At 38.7% G+C, this 21,530-nt stretch overlaps 2 protein-coding genes across 7 annotated transcripts in view; both read left to right on the top strand.

The window, feature by feature from the left end:
- Positions 1-1,165: 1,165 nt before the first annotated feature.
- fhdc4 (FH2 domain containing 4) lies at positions 1,166-10,490 on the top strand. Its single transcript, XM_030151187.1, has 12 exons — positions 1,166-1,262; positions 1,659-2,160; positions 3,099-3,160; positions 4,871-4,973; positions 6,539-6,624; positions 6,716-6,816; positions 6,909-6,979; positions 7,067-7,174; positions 7,255-7,325; positions 7,417-7,534; positions 7,629-7,793; positions 7,877-10,490. Exons 2-12 carry the CDS (start codon positions 1,813-1,815, stop codon positions 9,107-9,109), a joined length of 2,466 nt encoding a protein of 821 aa, XP_030007047.1. The 5' UTR covers positions 1,166-1,262; positions 1,659-1,812; the 3' UTR covers positions 9,110-10,490.
- A 1,481-nt stretch (positions 10,491-11,971) lies between these two features.
- The window catches only part of LOC115431404 (tripartite motif-containing protein 3-like), a 43,882-nt gene continuing 34,323 nt past the window's right edge, over positions 11,972-21,530 (top strand). For 4 of the 6 annotated variants that reach the window (XM_030151727.1, XM_030151726.1, XM_030151724.1 and 1 more), the window contains exon 1: positions 11,972-12,136. The gene's annotated coding sequence lies outside the window, so the exon portion shown is untranslated. The remainder of the gene's footprint in view (positions 12,137-21,530) is intronic. The other 2 variants (XM_030151722.1, XM_030151721.1) reach the window with 1 other exon arrangement.

Raw genomic sequence — 21,530 nt, 5'->3', positions numbered from 1 at the left:
CAATATCCCTTCATTATTATATAGAAAATACCACATATTCTGTTGCTTTTTTAATAAAAACAAGTGGCATGTGTTCAAACTGGGGTTTTAAGGGTTACAATCTTGAATATTATTGAACATTTAGTAGTTTTGAGCAGAACTGAAGTGGTTTAACCTCCTAAGACCCACTGTCCACATTTGTGGACAAGAGTTTCACAACTTTATTCAAAAAAAAAAAAAAAAGAAAACTGTCCACCACAAAGGACATTCCATAAAAATTTTAAAACCTGCATCTGAAAAAACTGTTGCATCATGATGTTTCCAGTATAGGCACTTATTTAATAAAAAACAAAAAAGCTTGTACTTTGACTTTGCTGACATTTCCTGGGTCTTAGGAGGTTAAGAGATGGAAAAAGCAGAAAAAGTATTGATATATGATGATTTTATTGCATTTTTTTGCATGTAGAATTTTGGCTTGAGGATAATAAATTAGATACGTTAATACATTCATCTGCATCAGAGTGCAAAAGAAGCGGAGTATGTAAATTACCTGTAAAAGTAACTGCAGTTAAAAAATATCAAAAAATAATCATGTTTGCAAAAATTCATGCCATTAGCTGAAACAAAAACCATAATGATAGCCTGAACGGTCCCCAAGGGTTAAACTCTTGAAAATGATTGGTTTTCCCTCCACTATATCTTACACAATAGTATTGGAATGAAGTGAAGTGTATGCAAATGTATTTAAGAGTATCATCCAAGGGTTTATCATTATAAACTGAGTTAAGAGACGATCAACAACTTACAACAAAGGAAGTCAATTACCCTAACCTACTGCTTTTAATCACTTACTCTTTCATCCAGTCAGTATTTGTTGGTAAAACTGATCAAAAGAATTCAACAAACAGTTCTCAAGTATGTAGTCTCACTTTGGGGATCAATACTGAATCCCTATCAGTCAGTCAGGACACAGTCAGGCTGAAGCAGTCTGGAAACGCAAAGGATTCTTCTCATTTGGATCTCATGACAGCAGAACAGGAAACACAGCCACAAACTGCTTCCAGCTCTGAACATTCAGCAAAAATCCCACAGTCTTTCCTGGTGGAAAGGTGTGGGCTGTCATGGAACGTACCTGGGCGTGCCTTTTACGCTCAGGTAGTGTTTCGACACTGTTTTCTGACGCTGACTTGGTTGTTATTACTTTACCTGAGGACGACGTTTTAAGAGGAGAGCGGAGGGATAGGACAGAGAATAACATTTTTTTGGACAGGGTATGAAAAAAGGTAAGTTTTCTTACTATTTCTGGGTGGATATTGGCATGAGAATGTTACCAAAGAGTGGGGGCAGTATTGGCTTTGACATAGATAAGCTGGGTAAATGTCACAGAAGCTGGGTGCTTGGTAAAAAAGCCCTTAACAGTGTGTTTTTAACCGCATATTTTGTCAAGACTGTGGATTAATTGGACAAAATGAATCAAACTGTGCCTGTCACACTTTATTATATGTCCAGACTGCTATAGACTATATTATGACACACTTTTTATATGTTTCGACAGCCCTTAATACGGCTTAAATAGCATTTCTGTTGTTAATTATAAGACTTCAGAGAAAGTGGATGTTTAATGAGTCGCTTAATACAACTTTTGTGATTCTGTTACCACCCTTTGCTCTTTATTCCAGTCTTTCCTGACAACCCTCTGGACTTGAGCTCTACTATAATCCAATAAAAACATACAAACACAACTGCAACACTTGAAAGTTACACCACTGTGCCAAGATGTCCCACTGAGATCATGCCTATATCCAAAACCTGCTGAAAGGATCTTGCCACAAGATGCAACCAGGGCCTCCTCCACCACCACCACCACCACCACCACCACCACCACCACCTCCACCACCTCCAGCCCCTGGCCTCCCTCCGCCGTTTCATGGCCCTGGCCTTTTTGCCAATGGGGAACGCCGGCGCTCTAGGATGAGAAATTTCAACTGGGAGACTCTTCCGAAACACAGTGTGGTAGGAAAGCGGAACATCTGGACGGCTGATGCGCCTGATGGGGAGTATGAGCTGGACACTGATCACATGGAGGAGCTGTTCAGCAAAAAGCAGGACCAGCAACTGCTGAAGGCCCAGAACCGCCAGAGTCTCAGGGGCCTCCCAGTTTCTACCTCAGGGGGAGAATTTGTAAGTAGGACCAGCCAGGAAAAAACAGAACAGCACGTAAAACCTTCAAGTTTGGAGCAAAACACTGAAATCTTTTGTATTATTGTGTGTGTGTAATCCTGTTTGTAGAGTTGCGTAATGAGATATAGGAATTTGCTCTTTAGACTTGGATTGATTTGCTTCTTAGGATGAAGTTGAGGTAAACAAGAAGCACAATCACAATATTTCTTTGAAAATAACCAGCAAACCAACTAAGGCAGCAAACTATCCCTAATATTTACAGTAAATATGGATCCTCATTCATCTATGCTATACTGTAAATACAGAACACAATGAAGGAGAATTGTGTTTATGCTAAATATATTTAAGCAAAACATGCATTTTAAAATGGTGGTTTTTCTTTTGAAATAGCACAAACAGTTCATTTATATGTATGTTGCATTAGGAGACAGTGATTAGAAAAAGCTTCAAAGTAATCCCATGTCAAAGAATCAATACATGGGTGGAGTCTGACTATTCTTCACAATTCTGTTTGCTAAAGGAAGGTATAATGTCTTCCATCAGCAGTAGCCTGCTTATGTTGTGTATTCAAGCTTTTCACCTATTCATCTGTAAGAGTTATTTAATCAGATGTCCTTACCCGAAACAAAGAAGTTAAACTTACTCTCTTTTTTAGCAGAAACGTATCCTTCATTATCATTATTTTCATAGATTAACTGAGGTCAGACATCTGAGGTGAATGAACTTTTACACCATTTCCAGAAATAGACACTGGTTAAAAAAGGTCAATAACAAAAAATGAAGTGTTATCTTCATGGTTCTTGTCAGTAATTCTTCACCTTTGGAACCAGCCATCGAACACATCAGTGACATAAAAGGCACACCTTCAACTAATAAAATAATATCTAAACAGCTGACAACATGATTATATCCAGATCTGTTTCCGTTTCTCTTTCCAGGTTTCCATCCTCAGCTCCAAGAGGAGTATGAACATTGGAATTTTCCTAAAGCAGTTCAAGCGGTGAGTCAGCTGTTCAAAGGTGTGATGGGTTCTGCCCAGTAGTTTCCTCGTGTTCCAGTGTAAAACAATATGGGATGAGGCAGACAGACTAGTTTGCAACATGGTTGCCTCATGCTCAGATTTTTGAAAGTCAGCATGTCCAGGCAGGTCTGATTAATTCTGTTCTACAGCACCAACAGGTTACTTTCCTCTGGTATCCTGTAGTACAACTATCAGTATGGATGACACGTAAATGTATTCCCTGAGGCTGTTTGGCATACGTAAGGCATAAAAAATACATCCAAAAAATTACACTACAAAAATATAAAATGTCTACACTGCAAATTATGTGGTTCTTACCAACGCTGGAAAGAATCAAAATTTTACCAAGTGTATTTTTTCTGATTTCTGGTCAAATTATCTCATGACACTTAAAATCAAACTTGCATTTTCTTGAGCCCCTTTGTTCTTTTGTTTTGTTTGTTTGTGAAGCGTCTTTGAGTGTCCAACATAGTGCTATATAAGTGTGATGTATTATTATTATTATTATTATTATTATTATTATTATTACTTATTTCGAGAAATCTTACCAAAATAATTTTACTTTTTCCATTGGCAGATTTTTTTTGCTTGAATTAAGAAAAAAAAAATCTGCCAATGGAACAAGTGAACATTATCTTGGAAAGATTTCTTGAGATAAGATTTTCCAGATCTATTGTCTGAAAATAAGTTCTTATATCTCACTTTAAAGTTACTCTTTAGGTGATTATGTATTATTTTAAGTGTGACGAGATATTTTGACAAGAAATGAGAAAAATACACTTGGTAAGATTTAAGATCATCTAAAGAGTATCTTTTCAATCAGATATAAGAGCTTATTTTGAAAATCTTATTTTAAGAAATCTTAGATTTTTTTTTTTTTTTGCTTAATTCAAGCAAAAAATCTGCCAGTGGAACAATGAAAATTATCTTGGTAAGATTTCTTAAAATAAGATTTTCAAGATCTAAAAATAAGTTCTTATATCTCACTGAAAAGTTACTCTATAGGTGATTATGTCTTATTTTAAGTGTGATGAGATATTTTGACTAGAAATGAGAAAAATACACTTGGTAAGATTTTCATTTTTTCCAGTGAAGATAAAAAATAAAATTAGATTTAGAAGTGTTAGATAATTTATCTTATTTTAATACATTGCTTATTTTAAGTGTTCATACATCTGTAGACATGCTTATTTCTATATTTAACAATCTTAATTCAAGAGATCTTGTCAAGTGAAATTATCTTCCTGCATGGACAGATATTTCACTTGTTTTTAGGACCTTTTCCCTCAGATTTAGTGTTTTTATCTTGTTTTTAGACACTCCCTTTTTTGCAGTGCAACAGCAAAACACATCGGCCAATCATAATGCTTCCACCCACTGTCTCTCCAAACACGCCCTAATGCGTTTCAGACATTACACCTGTCAAAATATATAGAAGCATACTCATGTCCCACATAGCTTGTGTTTTTTACTGTGCATACAAATCTGAGGTGATGTTATTTCACAAAACTATTTGAGCAGGTAGAGGCATGCTGTTGTGAGCAGCCTGAGTTTTTTAAAGATGCAAGAACATGGTGTTAACACAGATACACAACATCACATTACACATTTCCCAACCCTTAAGGAAAATAATAAACATAAGTCATGACTAATCCACTTAATTACGACTGTTTTCACCTCCATCTACAGGCCTGTAAGAGAAATGATTGAGGAAATTAAAGCAGGAAATGGTGTCAGTTTTGGATCTGGAAAAGTGAGAGAGATGTGCAAGCTGCTGCCAGATGAAGGGGAGGTATGTGTAACAGCTGCCGAGCTTGTAACGTGTGTGTAATATGTCATGATATTATTTAATTCACCACAAACACAATTAGACGTTAAAGGGGAACTAGGCAACATTTTACCGTTTTGGTTCCTCTTCGCTTGTTTTAGTTCTTTTTCACTGTTTTTGTAGCACTTTTCTCTGCAAAGCTCCCCTACAGTTCAATAGTAAATATTTTTGCTGCGTTCCAGGTAACCCGTAACTTGTGTTTTTCCAACCCTCTACCGGTGAAAATGCACTGGAATGGCAGTCAAACCTGTGACTTCCCACCCGTGAACTCGTTCTAGATCGATGTACTCCCAGTTCCAAGCTCTGATGTCATGTAGCAATGGCAGCCCCCATGGATGCGATGTTTATGCAGATTGTTTAGTAAAACAAGGTATTGCTCTGATGTTACTTATCCGCAAATGTTCTACATAATCAGCAGCTACTCTAGCGTTAGCTAGTTTTCAGTCCATTGAGTGCAAGAATAAATTAATACCAAATACATATCCAAATATCCTACTATATAATGCATGTTCTGTGTCTGTCCGGTGTCCGTCCGATCGATGTTGCAGCACAGGAGGGCGTTTGTACGAATTTTCCTCAGCCTTCACAGGCCTGATCGCCACCAAACTTGCCAAATGAATAGAAACATTACCTGACTATCTACTAGGCACAATTTTATGTCCGTATTCAAATGTTGTGAGGTATGCTGGGCGATTTTAGCCTCTCATGCTATCGTACAATGGCACCATGGGTACAGTGCTGCTAGTACAAATAACATAACATAAAAGGTATAACAACTTCTCTTGCCTTATGTGCTGTTTTTCCTCCTCTGTTTCCCTCAAATAAGCAAAGAGTAAACACCTTTGGTGTTAGAAATAATTGTAAATGAGCATAACGTACAATCCACCATGCTGGTTTGTTTACATCTAGCTACCACAATTCCTTGTGCTCAGGCAGTTTGGCGTGACTTGCCTGGAACGTTACAAAGTCATGAGTCATGGTTTGAATTCGTGACTTACTGGCTCAAAAAAATGGCCTGGAACGCAGCATTCCTGTCGCAAAACCCACCGTTAACCCTCCCCCTCTGACTGTGCATTTGCTTTCAATGAACCTGTCGACGAGAAGGCAAAAAATAGTGATCGAATACACTACTGGAGTGGAGCGGAATGGGAAAATTTAGCCGAACATTGAAGTTTCGGATATTTGTTTTCACCTCATAGAGGATGTCACAGAACCAGACCTGCTCTTAAGCTCTGCGGCTAATGTTTGCAACTCACTGCTAGCGGCTGCAGATGGAGCCGGGGGGGAGGCGAGGGGGGGCGTTGCGAACAAGAACCTGAGGCTCGGTCTAGGCTAGGCTACAGAGACGACACTGAGAAGTTGCAAGTGGCACATTCGGCCCTAGAGGCACTAGTGGGTAGACTGAGGCCTTCCATTCTCCCCCTAACAAGCCATTTAACCATCACGATTACTTTGAAACTGTTTAATTAGGGTAAAAATATTGCCTAGTCCCACTTTAAAGTTTGTATTTTCATTGTCTTTGAATACAGTTGAAACAGCTGAATAATTTTAAGGGGGACCACTCGACCCTACCTGAAGCAGATTTATTTATGCTAATGCTGATCAAGATCCCCAGGTGAGCTACCCAAGTGTCATTCATACGTTACATGTGTTACACTTTAATGTTTTTTTTTTTTTTTGTATAATGGACGCTTTGTTTATTGCAGTTATGAGGAGCGTCTGAGCTGTTTGATGCTCAAAGAAGAATTTTTCCCCCTCATGGATGAAATCAAAGAATTCATTGGCACTTTAATGGCGGCTGGCAGAGGTGATGCTTGTTTTCTTGGATTCTAAAAAACAATAATGTATAACAGTATGAGCAAACATAACGTGCAAGTTATCGTGTGTGTGTTCTTGTAGAGCTATTGGAGTGTGATCATCTCCATTCTGTCATTCGCCTGGTGCTAAAGACGGGAAATTACATGAATGCTGTGAGTGTCTAACATGTGATGATGGACTGTTAATCGACCGTGGCTTTCGTGCATCAATAAGTCTCATTTTATTTCATCTAACCACAGGGTGGCTACGCTGGCAGTGCAATTGGCTTCCGCATGAGTTCTCTGTTGAAACTAGCAGATACAAAAGCAAACAAACCCGGAATGAATCTCATGCATTATGTTGTGATGGTAAGCAGCTTTTTACCTTCAATGTCAGTGCGTACATTTAAAGTTTTGAAATTAAATATGTATATATCTGTTCACCACAGCAAGCACAGAGGGCTGATGAGGCCCTTCTTCAATTTCCAGAGCGACTCAAACACATCGAAGCTGCAGCGAGGTAACTATTCTTGCTCCTCAGTCTGTGTGTTTTTGTCGTCTTTTCATTTTGCTTGTGCCACTGTAATTGATCTTTTCCCACACGTTTTCAGAGTAAATAAAGACGAAATTGAGGCCGAGTTTCAAAGACAGGTAAAAAAAGTAGAAGCAGCCAAAAATGATTCTTTGAAACAGGACGACCTAAAGACACAGATGGAGGATTTTCTAAAGGTGAGGAAGGCTTCTGCTTTTCCATCTCAGCCTGGTTTGTGTTAATGTTTGTTTTGAATATGTTTCCTAATTCTCTGATTCTGGCTCTGTTTAGGAGGCCGAGGTCTGCTTGACAGAGGTTGAAACTGATCTTCTAGAGCTGCACGAAGTAAGCGATGCCGTGGCTGAGTACTTCTGTGAGAACCCAGAGAAGTTCAAGCTGCAGGAGTGTTGCTCCATTTTCAGCTCCTTCTGTGAGAAGTTTATGCGAGCGATCCAGGTAGAGTAAAGGCATGACCCGCATGTTTTCTTCAAATGGTTGTAACATGCTTCTTGAGTCATGAATTGTGTGATTTTCTGCAGGAAAACAAGGTTCGAGAGATGGCAGAGGTCAAGCGCAGACATGCTGAGAGATTACAGAATGCTGCCAAGCGCAGATCTACTGCTACGTGTTCGAGCAGAGACAAAGAAATGGAGGGTATTGCATTAGAGTCTATTCTACAGAACTTTGTCACCAGACGGGGTTCCAGGAGGAGGCTTGGAAGGCCGTCATCGACTCAAGGGAGCCCACCCGGTGGCACGCCCAACAACGGGAGCCTGGTAGAAATTACCTCTCAGGCAAACCTCCCCAGCGGTAATCAAAGTCGAGGAGGCACTTTGAGGCCGAGGGAGTTGGTTATGAAAGAATGGAATTCAGCCGTTGAACTCACCAACAGCTCCACCCCTGAGAAAATCCAGAACAATAATGAGGACAACAATGCAGTAGTTAGTGTTCTACATGAAGAGGAGATGAAACCTCCAAGGAAAGAGGATTTTAATGGATTTACAGGCCCAGCCAAGAGGACCACTAGCATTTCCTCCACAGGCAGAGCAGTCTCAGCCACTGAGGATATCGAGGAAGACGTAAAGGATAATAATGAGGAAGAGGCACAGAAGTTGCGTGAAGCATCCAAAAAGATTTTACGTTTCCAGAACAGCCGTAGCAGTGCCTCATCTGTGGAACAATCTCTGGAAAACCAGAAATCTCCTAATGTGAGTCGAACTGTTCGTCGCCAGCACACCTTTGATGAAGAGACGCAGAGGTATCCTGGAGACCCAACTAACGAGGACTTGGTTAGATTTTTACTCAGTCCTCAGTCTCCCTCGAAACGCAACCTCGGTCGCCGCCATACTCTACCTACTAAAGTTCCTAAAACTGAGGAGGAGGAAGATAAAGTATGGGCTCCATCTCCGGTCAGAACTCCTAAAAATGCAACAGGTGACACGCCAACAGAGAATGATGGACGCAGTTCTTCAAAACAAGTGTTTGACTTCACTGACATATCTGATTATTTAGCAAAATCAGGTGAACATGCAGTAAAAACATCAGAGAAGAAAACCATAAATACCCATGCTGAAGATGAACCCATGGAGCAAAACCAAGCAAGCACATCTACAGATGCCTCAGGCAACCGAAGAAATAGTGAAAATATCCCTCCTAAGAGTATGTGGAATAAGACTGAGACCTCTGGGTTTTTAAACTTTTTTAAACGTCTTGGAGATATGAGCAAATTTTCAAGTAACAAAGACCCCGTCCATAAGGGCACTGGTGTGTAGACCTTGAAAGATTCCCAATATCAGGTCGTGGATAGAGATATAAACCAAGGTGTTGTTCTTTTTTTTTTTACTGATATAAGGTGCCGAGATCGTGGCGCTTTCCTGTTTATGTGGAAATGATACTGTGGCTGTAGAAGAGACAACTACTAGAATGTTATAAGGATGTGTTTTATTGTTGAGGAAGGTCTTTGTGTAAGTTTGCGCCACTAGATGGCAGCATATGACAATGACATGGCAAATGGAAAGTATGGATGTTTTTCATATGTGCATAGTTATGAAAACAAAAGAATGAGGGTCTCATTGTGAACAGTTTTATTTTGATATCTATCTCTGCTAATATGCAATTATAAGAAAAACTATTCACATGAGGATTTGAGCATTGTCCTCACACAGCTGGGTTAATACTCCTAGTGTGTGTAATTTTTATCTGGAGGAAAATGCAGAAAGACATATTTTAGAATTTTTAGAATGGAGGGATGGAAGTTGATAGAGAGTCTGAGAGATGAGAGGAAATGTCAGTGATAACAGGATGGGTCTGATTGGTATTTTTGATACTTAGATGCTTCTGTATTCAGACACAGTATTATTATTACATATCTGATTTGAAAAGGATGATATTGTGTTTTCTACGTCTTTGTGTTCCTCCTTTGTTGGCGGTGAAGCACGTCACAAATGCAGGTTACCAACGCTTTCAGGGTCTTACTCAATCCAGCCATTGTTTTGGATGTAAATGGGTCAGTGTTACAAAGGCAGCTTGTATCGGAGCTGCACCATGGACAGTTTGTAGCAAAGTGATCTCAAATTAACTTGAGAAGAACTTAGTGTGGTACAACAGTCAGTGCCCGGTTGCCTATTATAATGGAAAGTACCAGGTTTCCAGTGCTTGCTCTTGCATTAATGACGAGTTACAAACCTGGAGCAGAAACAGGGCGTTCAGCTACTAGCGACTTTAACTGATGGACCATGTCCTGTTGTACGACTGAGATATTATAAGTAAAATCATGTCCAGTTTGTAATTGTCTTTATATAAAAAGTAGACAAAATTACAGTAATTAATTTGACTTTTTTTTTTTTTTAGGTCTTTCTGTGACCAATAATTAAAGGGACTGATGCATGGATTAGTATATATTAAAAGTGCTGTACAGTTAAATAATCACATGTAGAATATTTATAACACTAACATGTATTATACAGATTATGGACGAAAATGTCTGAGTCAAAAAAATTGTTGAATCTTCTTGTCCGTAATCATTTTGACAAGACATGCTTGTGTTAAGATATGATGTATAAAAACGGAAAACTGCTATTTGTATTTTAATTACAAATTACATTAGCATGCAGCGTAGCCATGTAACTGCCTCTTTTGTTTGACAATAAAAGAGGAAATATAAAAAGAATGAGATGCTTTTCTTATTTGTGCTACACAATGAGTCAAAGATCATTAAGATGCCACACTATTACATTCTAACAATAGTTACTGTATGTATACACATTTTTATATGAATATACTGTGTAAGATTTTCAAAGTATGAATTAAGTCATGGATAATTAAGTCATTTTTACTTAGAAAAAATGCAAATCTGTTCAATACACTATCAAGAATAGCCAAATCAACTGAAAATTTCATCTTTACGTTAATGTTTCACTGTATGAGTATATGTAGAAGTATTTTTTAATGTTGCTGCTGATCGTCTGTGCTGTTCAGACGGTGTCACTCCTGGCAGTTACAGTATGTATTGTATGACCTGCACACTGCTGTTGCTGTTGCTGCTGCTGCTGTGAGACTGCAGCAGCCATCTTGACTTAACTACGATGGAAGCAGTCTCCATGGCAACTCCACATTGCAGAATAAACCCAGAGATGACTGTGTTTGCCCCACACCCCAAACCCCACCCCCAACAAACACCCTGCCTGCTGCACCAGCACATTCAACCACATTACAGCACAGTGGCGTACGTCCGTGCCTTCCTCCCTTTCATTAGCATCTGCCCAGTGCATCATTAAACATCCATCCCCCTCTCTGTTACAAATAATATTATACCCAGCTTGCATTCTCCTTCTACAAATACCACTTTTTTTTCTAGATTCTTAAGTGGAAATGTCCTCTCTGAAGTGCTATTACGCATCCCTGACTCATCAAGTACCGTGACCCCAATCCTGATTCCACCATCCTGCTCCCCCCATTTGATTAAATCACCCACACCCGGACAACAGGGACTCCCTGGCTGCACATTCCCCTTTCTCTACCCTCCCCTGCACCCTTTCATTTCCCTCCCATTATACATACAACATAGTAATTAACAATTTTCTGTTTACACTTAAGAATGCACACATTACGGCCTCATGAACCAAGCTTCAGTGAGCCATAAAAAGTATTTTACACCAGCAAAACACTGCAGGTTTGGGAGTTTCTACCTAAATGTTCTAATTATTCTTTATTTGTTTACTGTTTATTTCATAAGCATACTAACAATAGTCACATCTGAAAGGAGATAGGAAGAGGTCTACGCTTATATGGCCCTACCCCCACTCAAATTACAGTGATTATTATAATTTATTACTATTATTGCTAGAATTATTTCTTATCTTTACAACCCTGTCATTGTTTACAAGGTAATAATTCACTTTAAATTTAATGAACTGCATCCTTTGTCCTTTTAAGGGAACTAGGCGGTATCAGCAGAAAGCCAAACCCCTTTGCACCAGACACTCACTGTACCCCTCAGTCACTTCTTGAGCTTTCCACTCTTTCACATATCCCCACCCCCCTCCATATGCTATTGGATTTTCTAGCTCCTCCCATCAAACCATCTGACCAATGCTGCCTGTAAACCACTCCCCTAATCTCCTCCTTTCCCCTTCTCTTCTTCCTTACTGTCCCCTTCTTCTCCCAGACAGACCCTGCCCTTTCCTCTTAGTCTCCCGGTCTGTGTGGATTCTGTCGTGGAAGATAGAGACACTGACAATGGGAAGCTTTCTCTACAGCCTGCAATGCTGACACTCCACTCCCTTTTACTGGGAATTCATGTGAGTACATTCTAGGCGTTAACTCCTTTAAGGCAACCTATTGTGTTTGTGCTGTCTCATTTTTGTTTGCTCCCTCATATAGAGTCCTAAACAATATAATGACTGTAATAGGAGCAGATGAATAATTGATGACTCCAACCCATCCAGCATCTGTGCATTTGTAAATCACAGTGGGGTTGGATCCATTACTGTGATGTCCACTCTTGACATGATCTGCAAATCAGAATCTAATAATCAAGCTTTTATTTTAGCCTTATTTAAAAGCAACTGTTTTCTGTTTAACTGTTAAACTGCTCTAATTCTATGTGGCTTCCTCCACCAGCCCACACACTTCTCCATTTTAGCTCCTAGGCGGCCCTGCTTGCCAGCTTTGTAGCAGGTGGGCATCTCTGCTGCAGTCTCAGGGCTGGGTTCTATAATCAAGCATACATGCTCTTTTGTTTAGAGGATTAGTGATCTTTCATGTGCTTTCTGGATCTGAATTTGTATAGTATAAGCTGCTGAGGAGCTATGTGACACACATGTGAATCAGCGTGTTGTGTGCTTATGTCACTGTGTGACTCCTAGTGTGGCATTGTGATGCAGCAACAGTAATAGCCAATGCATCATTTTCCCACTTTGGGCTGCGTGAGAGCAGACGGTTCAGTAATTCCATATTGATTGGTCTTTTGTTCTTCAGGATGGCTGGTTTTTATGTGCAAATCTCTACATTCACATGTTTGATCAGTGCAGCTGGTCTGACTGCTGGCTTTCTGCACTGGTTCACACTGAGGTTGCAGACAGTCCTGGATGCTGTGCCTAAGGGCTACAGAAGTACCTCTGAGATTCAGAGTTGCATTCATTATGTTTTCATTAGTTTGGTGCACTCAAATTACACCAGTATTCAGGAAAAGAAAGCCAACAGTTTATGCAAGGGAATATCTGTCCATCGTGCATTTCAGGACACTAGGAAGTGTTTTATGTATCTTTGTAAATCTTGAACTAATTCTCAAGAATTTCTCATGAACACTAACTGTAACTGAAACTGTAGCTTGGAAGAAACTTGATACAACCTTTGCATACTACCCTGATCAACAGCAGACATGTGGGAGTAAGAAAGAAACAACTCAACTCCAATTCTCTGTGCACCTACCAAAAACAGCATAGTTTCAGTGTTCAGTGATTTAAAGGCCTGATCTCTATGTTATATTAACTCATGAAAATTAGGTTTATGACTGTAGTTTTTTTTTTCATAACCTGTGTGTTCAAGTTAGATGGAGCAAGCAAAATATAACTGCAATATCAGTGACGCTGATTTTTAGGAATTGTTGTTCTGTTAAAGCGTCGTAATTGTTCTCGGGTTTGACCCTTTTCGTTAGATTCAGCGCTTGGTTCAGTGCATCATACTTTTACTATCTCACACAAGTACATTTAATAGTTAAAGATGCAGTTACTGCTTTACACGATCATGATGATGTCCATAATAGGCTATAGATCATTGTTTTTATTTTAAAAAACACCCAAATGCTGTTCTAATTTTTTGGAAATAATATAGTCCAAATATGTTTGAAGAGTCAGCATTGTTAGGTTAAGTGTAAACTACCTGATACAGTGACTACAGAGAAGATCCATTTAAAGGCTCATATTTATGCCTTCAGAGGTTTGGCAGAACAGGGCACTAATGAACACAAGGTAACCTGAACTGGAGAGTCAGTAACTTTTGTCACATTGTAAAATCCTGAACATTACATTGTTTACAATTTAGAACAAATTCCTCATAGCCACTTTCAATCATATCAACTACTTAAAAGTGGGACAGTTTTCAGGGGAAAACACATACAAGTCAGTATGTGACTATCTTAGTCATCTGATGACACACCATAATCAGTGTGTTGCTCTTACTGCAGGTGGATAAGGGTCGCAGCCAGGGGCCTGTTTTCAGGCATGGATTGACCTTTAACTAAATCTGCAGTGCATGTTGTGCCTGCAGACACTCTGCCTGCATGCCGCATTGTTTTCTGCCAGCCTTTGTGAATGTGGACTCACAGGGAGAAAGACAGATGTCTCTTCAACTCTCTTGTTGTGTGAGTGTTTATTAAAAACACCACTTAAGACTACATGTGATGTGATTAGTCACCTCTCTCAGATCCTATCAGCCTAATGTGTGCATATGATGATCAAGATAATAAACACTGAGGATATTAATTGTTTATTGTAGAGTAATTAATTACACCACAATAAGAACATTTCTACACTTTCTCTTACCAGTGCACACAACGTTAACACATTTAATTTAACATTTGTTTCATATGCAGATGTATTCCTATGTACTCACACTCGCAAGCATACATCATATAGACGCACATGAACTGAGCCTACTTATTGGATAAAGTGAGCTCCATTTAAAAATGCAAGGAACAGCAGATATTCAGATACTGTATAGATCTATATGTCATGTCCACAGAATGTTTTTTATTTACAGTACGCCAAGTCTTTTGTCCTCAGACAGAAACTGATGCATTGAGACAGATTCCTTCATGTGATGCAGTGAACTGTAAGGGGAGCTTGTTAGTTTGAGAAGCAGCGATTTCTGTGTTGTACGAATAATGACTGATGAGTCATCACAAAGCTAGGTGCCCTTACTGGCCCCACGACATCCCTTTTCCTTCTCCAAAACAGCCCTCAGACTGCAGCAGAGATGTCACAGGTATTTTTAGAAATCAGATTCTGTAGATGTCTCATTCTCAGGTTTACATTTGTTCAGTTATTATAAACAGCATTTTGGATTCTTTGGGTTGTTTTTGTCAGAACTACAATTAGATCCTGATCAGTTATGAGAGTACATCCAGAATATATGCATCATTTACACTAATGCAGAGGGATTTCCTGTGGTAAGATTTACCCACAATAAGATACCTCCTGTGTGTTTCTGTCATGCTTAACTCTATCTTAACATGTTATTGCTGTTAAATATACAGAAATGGTGACTTAGTGATTCATTCCAGACATGCAATGAAATTTTAAAAAAATTTGTGAACAAGGTAAACATGCATAATAATACAAATATCAACAATTATAACAATCTTAGACAGAAAAACAGCACAATAGTTCCATTTACATGCCCGAAAAGGGGTGAGAAGAAGTGCAACTTATTTAATCCTACCCCCTCTCCCTAAAATATTATTAATAATATACACTACAAACAGAAAGTTAAGGATCTTTCTTTTTTTTTTTGTAATTTTTTTTTGTTATTTGTAATTAAAACTATGTCTGGTTATTAAAAAACATGTGTTTCAATTCAATTCACACACAAAAAAGTAAAAAGTGCTGTGCAAGAATCCCAACTGAAAAAAAAAGCCCAAAAATTAAAAATATCCTTAACTTTTTGTTTATAGTGTATATGTCCCTCTTCTTTTTACGCTGCTCTTTTACATTTATATATCTATTCACACACACATACACTCATTCATCCATTTATACATATACCCACAACATACAAGTACACACACACACATTGAAATACGCATACATTAGTTTATTAAACGTCTTTAAAACATAATATACTTCATGTGTAATGTTTAGTTTAGTCAGGATAGAGCAAGTGTACCTCCGAACAATTGCCGAATGATGACACATGCGCAGGGACACAACAGATGTGGATGGAAATATAAACTACTGTCTATTTTTAGCCTAATCTTGACAGCACATCATTGAGGGCCAACACTTCCTACTTGAGGTTATTTAGGCTTTTGTCTATGTTTACCAGCCCATCAAATAGGCTCCTGAAATAAATGCTTAGAAGACCGAAGTCGTTTAATGTGGAGTCCTTTTTGGGCTTTAAAAACGCAGTAGTCATAATCAAAAATAACAGAAAAAAGTGGACTGAAATGCTGTTATAAAAGCAGTGACTGAAACACACTTACAATATTGGACGCAGTTCAAGGAACTGATGCTCGCCTCTTATTCAAACAAAGTAAGAAGGGAGGAAGAGAAAAATACTTTTATGGGCATAGAAGTGCAAACATCCTGGAGTTCTGAATAGTCATATCTGTGGAATGGTATTAACAGTGTATAAATTCCAGCCAGTTTTGTACTTTTTCAGCCTTTAGTGAAATTCAATATCTTCAAAAAGGCAGAATAAAGTGGGGAATGAACTGGACAAGTGGGTGTGTCATTACTTTTGTATTATACAAGGTGTATCAAAAAAAAAAAAAAAAAATTTTGAAAAATGACCCCCAGTTCCGCATTTGATAATTTTTTGTAGTTTTCTTTTATGGACGTCGGTAGGTAGGGGATTGGTGGATATTTGTCCAAATTTACAGACCCAGGTTTTCATACATGAGTGAGCAGGGGCAAAATGCACAATCCAAGTTAAAACTGGTTTGCGCGAAGTAGCGGTGGGATTTAAATCCAATCAAAGGTCATGGGAGGGGACAATGGGCATCCATGTTGTTTTCCACAAAATTGCCAGGTTACAGCATTAACAGTTTAGCCACCATGTCAATTTCATTTCTTTACCCATGGCAGCTGTTCCTGCCTTTCAAAGTTAATTCAACTTGTTTAGGCCTGAAAATGTTACTGTGGACAGGCCAAGGTAGGGTTAGGGTTAAAATTCCAGAAATTATCAAATGCGGAAGTGGGGGTAATTTTTCAAAATGCATAGTTTTTTTTTTTTTTATCCACCCTGTAGAACACAGACGATCTTTAGAGAGTTGATTTTCAGACAACTGTCTACTGCGAAAACAAAGGCAAAGCAACTGTTGTGGAAGAGGTGAAATGCAGGCCATGGCTTCCTGCCCTCATGCAGCAGAAGGAATCCAAGCAGATTAAACGCAGAGCAATGTTTTCTCTGACTGTCAGCTCATGCTGCTGGAATCCAATTAAATTATTTATATAAACTGTCCCCGCTTTCAAGACGAACCTTGTTTAGCCCACAAACACACGGCTCACTTCTAGCATTGGAAGTCTTACAAAATGCTCTTCAGTAGGTGAGTAATGGCCGCCGTCGCCACTAGGTCAAGTTTACGCGACGTGTGTTTTAAGTCAGATTTGAGGTGACTTGGCACGGTGGCGTCATCAGTCTGGGAGACGCAGTAATCCAGATGGCAGACGGGGCCTGACCCTGCAGGAGGACATTAAGCCACTTAAGGATAAATCAGTGTGAGAGTGACAAATGTGCTGTATGGCCAAATTCATATTCTGTAGTTTTTTGGGTTTTTTTGCAGGTGCCCACTTTGACAGATACAGTGGAAAAACATTGTTGTATACCAAGTGGATAATACATCATCTGTGCAAAGTGCTGATCGTGCAAGTTCCTCTGATGAAGCTTTGAAGAGGGTATTCAGTCACAGGCTGTCTGCAACATGACAGTATAATGGAGATTTAGGCCTCTAGTCCGTTCTCTAAGCAAGGCTGGTATTTATTCAAGAGCCGTTCATAATGTTTAAAGTAACGGTGTTGTTTGTAATAGCTGAAGTTTTTAGATTTTTGCACAATATGGGTTTGCTTTAAAGTTCATATTAACCCTTTCATGCACGAATTATGAGAACCTTTGTCAAGATTTTTTTCTTCAGTGTTTAGCCATGAAAAAAACAATGCGATCGAGTTTTTCTTTTCTATGGAGTTACAAAAATATCCATGCATTTAATTTTTGAAGTAAAGAAGCATGTTTAAAACCCAATATCAGAAAGTGATATGAAAACAATGAAATAAAAACATTTTTCATGCTGCTAATCTGATGTCTTCTCACATTTTAGCATATTCTAATGCTAGTAATTACTCACTTCATGCAGATAATATGCAAAAAAAAAAAAAAACCTTCTTGTCTAACAAATAACAATTGATTTACACTCAAACATGTTACTGCAGATCAGGTTTATCAAGAACAGTAAAGTTACAGTAATGATCTGAATTACAGTGTATGGGATGGTACATAAGCGTCCACTGTGTTGACTGATATGGGACTAAAACAACAAAACCCATTATTATACAAGAGAACAGCTGGAGAAGAACTGTCCACTGGAGTGGACAGTGCATGAAAGGGTTAAAACCATCTGAAGTATTTACTTGTTTTGTGCATATTCTATAGCTTTTCTTAGAAGCATGAATTGCAAAAAAGGCCTGTACAAAAATAAGAAAATGAAGAGAGAAGACGTGTGGAGAAGGGGTGGGATTAAATAAGTTATACTTCATCCCATTCCTTCTTGAATGTGCAAATTAAGTCATGTATATGTATAAGTTTTATTTTTTTGTTTTCTTCCATGACTTCTTACTACCTGTTTATTTCTAAGAACTGAGTAAGATTACTTCATCTTGTTGCATAATCAAAATAAACTAAACTAAAAAAAAGAAAAAAAAAAAACAAAACAAAAAAACACAACTCATTATTGGGTTAAAATGTCTTATTTCAAGTAAAATTATCGGCCAGTTCAGTAAGAAAATTGCACTTATCAACATTACAATATTACCTAAGGATTATAGAATGCTAAAATTCTTAGAATATACTCGTTTCAAGTCTTCAAAGTCCGATTTTTTTAAAACTATGACATATATTTAGATATAATGACTCAGGGCTGGGCGATAAAATGATAAATATCGTGATATAAGTTTTCCTCGATAGAAATATGAGACATGCTCGATACAATTTCGACAGAATTCATTCGTTCATGTTTTGACAGACATAAGAACAGCCAATCATAATTAAGTAGCGTCGCACCGAATCAATCACACCAGAGCCACAGCAAGTTAGGTTGAAGCACACAGCACAGGTGTAAGAGCCAAACGCAGGACACACCACACACACGGTAATGTTTAGGCTACAGCAGGAGGTAATGAGTGTTCCCTCAGGAGAAAAGTTGACCGAGAACCGGCGACCGGGTTACTGAAAAGTAGGATGCGGCACAGAAGCCGGGAGTGGGACAGTCAAAGCTTGTTAAGTTTCATTTTCAGTTTACGGCAGTTATGGAATGCACCCCCACGTATATACCCCTAGTATTGATTGTTTCATGAAGATGTTCTGTTTTGGCTGTGCTCTCTTTTAGAACTTTAACGCTTTTTCCTGCTGGTCAGACTTTTAGTTTAGTTTTAAATATACGTACCTGTTTTATTTATCTGAGACAGTTGTATAATGTTCTTCAGCACATTTGTCATGTTCAACCTCTGACAGAAAATAAATCATATTTAAATTATTTAAATCAAAAATAACCTTCTGATGTCTTCACAACTAACTTATAAGTAACAGGAAATTTAAGCTTGACAAAAATAGTGATTTGATTTATATCATGATACATATCGATATCATTCAATATGAAAAAAAATTATTGTGATATGATTTTTTTCTATAACGCCCAGCCCTGTGAGTCAATAGATATACGAGACTGCTATATGTGTAAGGCTGCAGTATGCACTTATCTACTGTCTAAACTGTTTATTTTGGTTTATATGGAACTCAAATCTTTGATAATAACAAAGAACTGGCCATGAATGTGGTGAATCTGTGTTGGTATTAACATTCCATACATTCAAATGACGTTTTATGACCTCTGATTTTGTCCCTTACAGTGGGTTTATTCAGTGGCTGTTAACTAGGACTAAGCTACTACTCTGGAATGGCTATCATAGCAAAATATTGTCTATAGATATAGGCCATTTCAAAATGCATCACTAGAACTTGCCCCCTTGGGTGGTACCGATAACCCAAATATCTGGTCTTGGCCCATGGACTAATACGTATCTATACATCTATACATGGTTATGCAGGGAAAAAAAATAAATCTTTTTTTTAGATTAGTGACAAAATAATCTTAAATTCCAGTGAAACCATGCTTAAGCAGAGGGTTAAGTGCTTTCTTTCAGAAATTTCCATTGGTTTAGCTCATTTGATTACTTAGTGATTTAAAAAAAAAACATGTTTTTTGAGAAAAGTGAAATTCCCTACATAACCGGCACCATCTGATATTCAAATGCTTAAAAAAGCAATTCACACCAATTTTTCCAACAAAATTATTTTTGTAATGATAAAAGGGTGTATAAAAGGTCGTAACACTATACTGAAAATAGAAATATATGATTGAGATTTCAAATTATAGCAGTGATAAGTTATGTTATTATTCATTCTTAGAGAACTTTCCAAGGGACTGAATTTAGTTTGTATAAAAAGTTCTGTAATTTTCTTGAAAATCCTTTTTTGGCAAAAATTTTAATGGATTTAGAAACTTAAGATGTTATACTATTGAACTACAAAAAGTTTGAAATCATTATCTCAATTCTGATTTTTTTGATTCAAAGTCAATAGGCGCGTGACTTCACCCATTGGTAAAACTGCATAAAACAAGTTACAACAGTTACTGTGTCGCCATACTCATCCCCCAACAATGTAGCTTGTTTTGCTTAAAACTAGTTGTAATATCTAAGTGGGGCAGCTCAAGATAAAAATTCTTGGAACAAGTCAAATAATCTGAACAAGATTAAGTCTCAACATAAGTAAATAAATAAATAAAAAATGATGATTATTCAAAATTCAGTCAGTTTATCTGAGTCACGTATTCCTTTTTTGCAGTGTGCTCACTAACCCATAGCTGCATTTTGCAGACAAACTGTTTTTAAAAGAACAGTCTCCTTTCTGTGGTAAAGCTAGTGGGAGGAACTGAGCAGTAGAGGGTTGCTGAGGGAAAACGGACAGACAGGGAGGAAGGGAAATGAAGGTGGGGGTGGTGGTGGAGGGTTGCTGTTGCAGCCTAAAGGCAGAGACTAGCCAGCCAGCCGAAAGGGAGGAGCCTGAGGGCTTTGGCTCTTCAAGCTTCCTTCTGATGTCACTGTTCAGCTGCTGCAATTCAGAGTCCATGTGAAGGGAAGACGGGGAGGGGAGGGCTTTTAAAGGAGGGGGGGCCACGGGGAAGGGAAAGAGAAGGGCTGGTTGTGTGGACAGTGAAAGGGCTCGGCGGAGCTCCTCAGTCAGTAGGCCTTGTAATCACTTGGCCAGGAGCAACAATGGGGCCTGCGTGGCTGAAAAAAAATCCTCATCTGCAAGACGTCTGCGGCTGAGATCGGGACTGCTGATGCTATGAGTGCATTCATGTGGTCGAGGGAGGGAGAGAGAGAGAGAGAGAGAGAGGGGAGAAAGGAGAGAAAGGAGTCGACAATAGAGAGGAGGAATAGGGATGACGGGAGGGGAAGAGATGCGGGGAGGAGAGTTGTGAGCGGAGCTGGAATGCCATTGTTAGAGCTGGCTGCGCTGTGTTGCAGAGTAGGACAGCTGCTTCTGAGGCCTGATCGCCCATGTGAGACAGACAGGCAACCCACAGACAGACAGACAGACAGACAGACGGACAGACAGGTGGTGAATGAACTCAGCCAGCTGGAAGTCAAGGGAAGGAACTGGGAGGAATTTGGGGAGTGGCTTCATAAAGCTTCCTCT

Source organism: Sphaeramia orbicularis, chromosome 13 (genome assembly GCF_902148855.1).
Source record: "Sphaeramia orbicularis chromosome 13, fSphaOr1.1, whole genome shotgun sequence".
Classification (NCBI taxonomy): domain Eukaryota; kingdom Metazoa; phylum Chordata; class Actinopteri; order Kurtiformes; family Apogonidae; genus Sphaeramia; species Sphaeramia orbicularis.
Note: the sequence above shows the minus strand (reverse complement) of the source record. Positions and strands in the feature narration are given on the sequence as shown.

Excerpts from the sequence above, each read along its gene's own strand:
- fhdc4 (XM_030151187.1), top strand. The coding sequence starts at position 1,813 with ATGCAACCAGGGCCTCCTCCACCACCACCACCACCACCACCACCACCA. Across the intron at positions 6,625-6,715 it reads ATGCTGATCAAGATCCCCAG|TTATGAGGAGCGTCTGAGCT; the intron begins GTGAGCTACCCA and ends TGTTTATTGCAG. Across the intron at positions 7,794-7,876 it reads AGTTTATGCGAGCGATCCAG|GAAAACAAGGTTCGAGAGAT; the intron begins GTAGAGTAAAGG and ends GATTTTCTGCAG.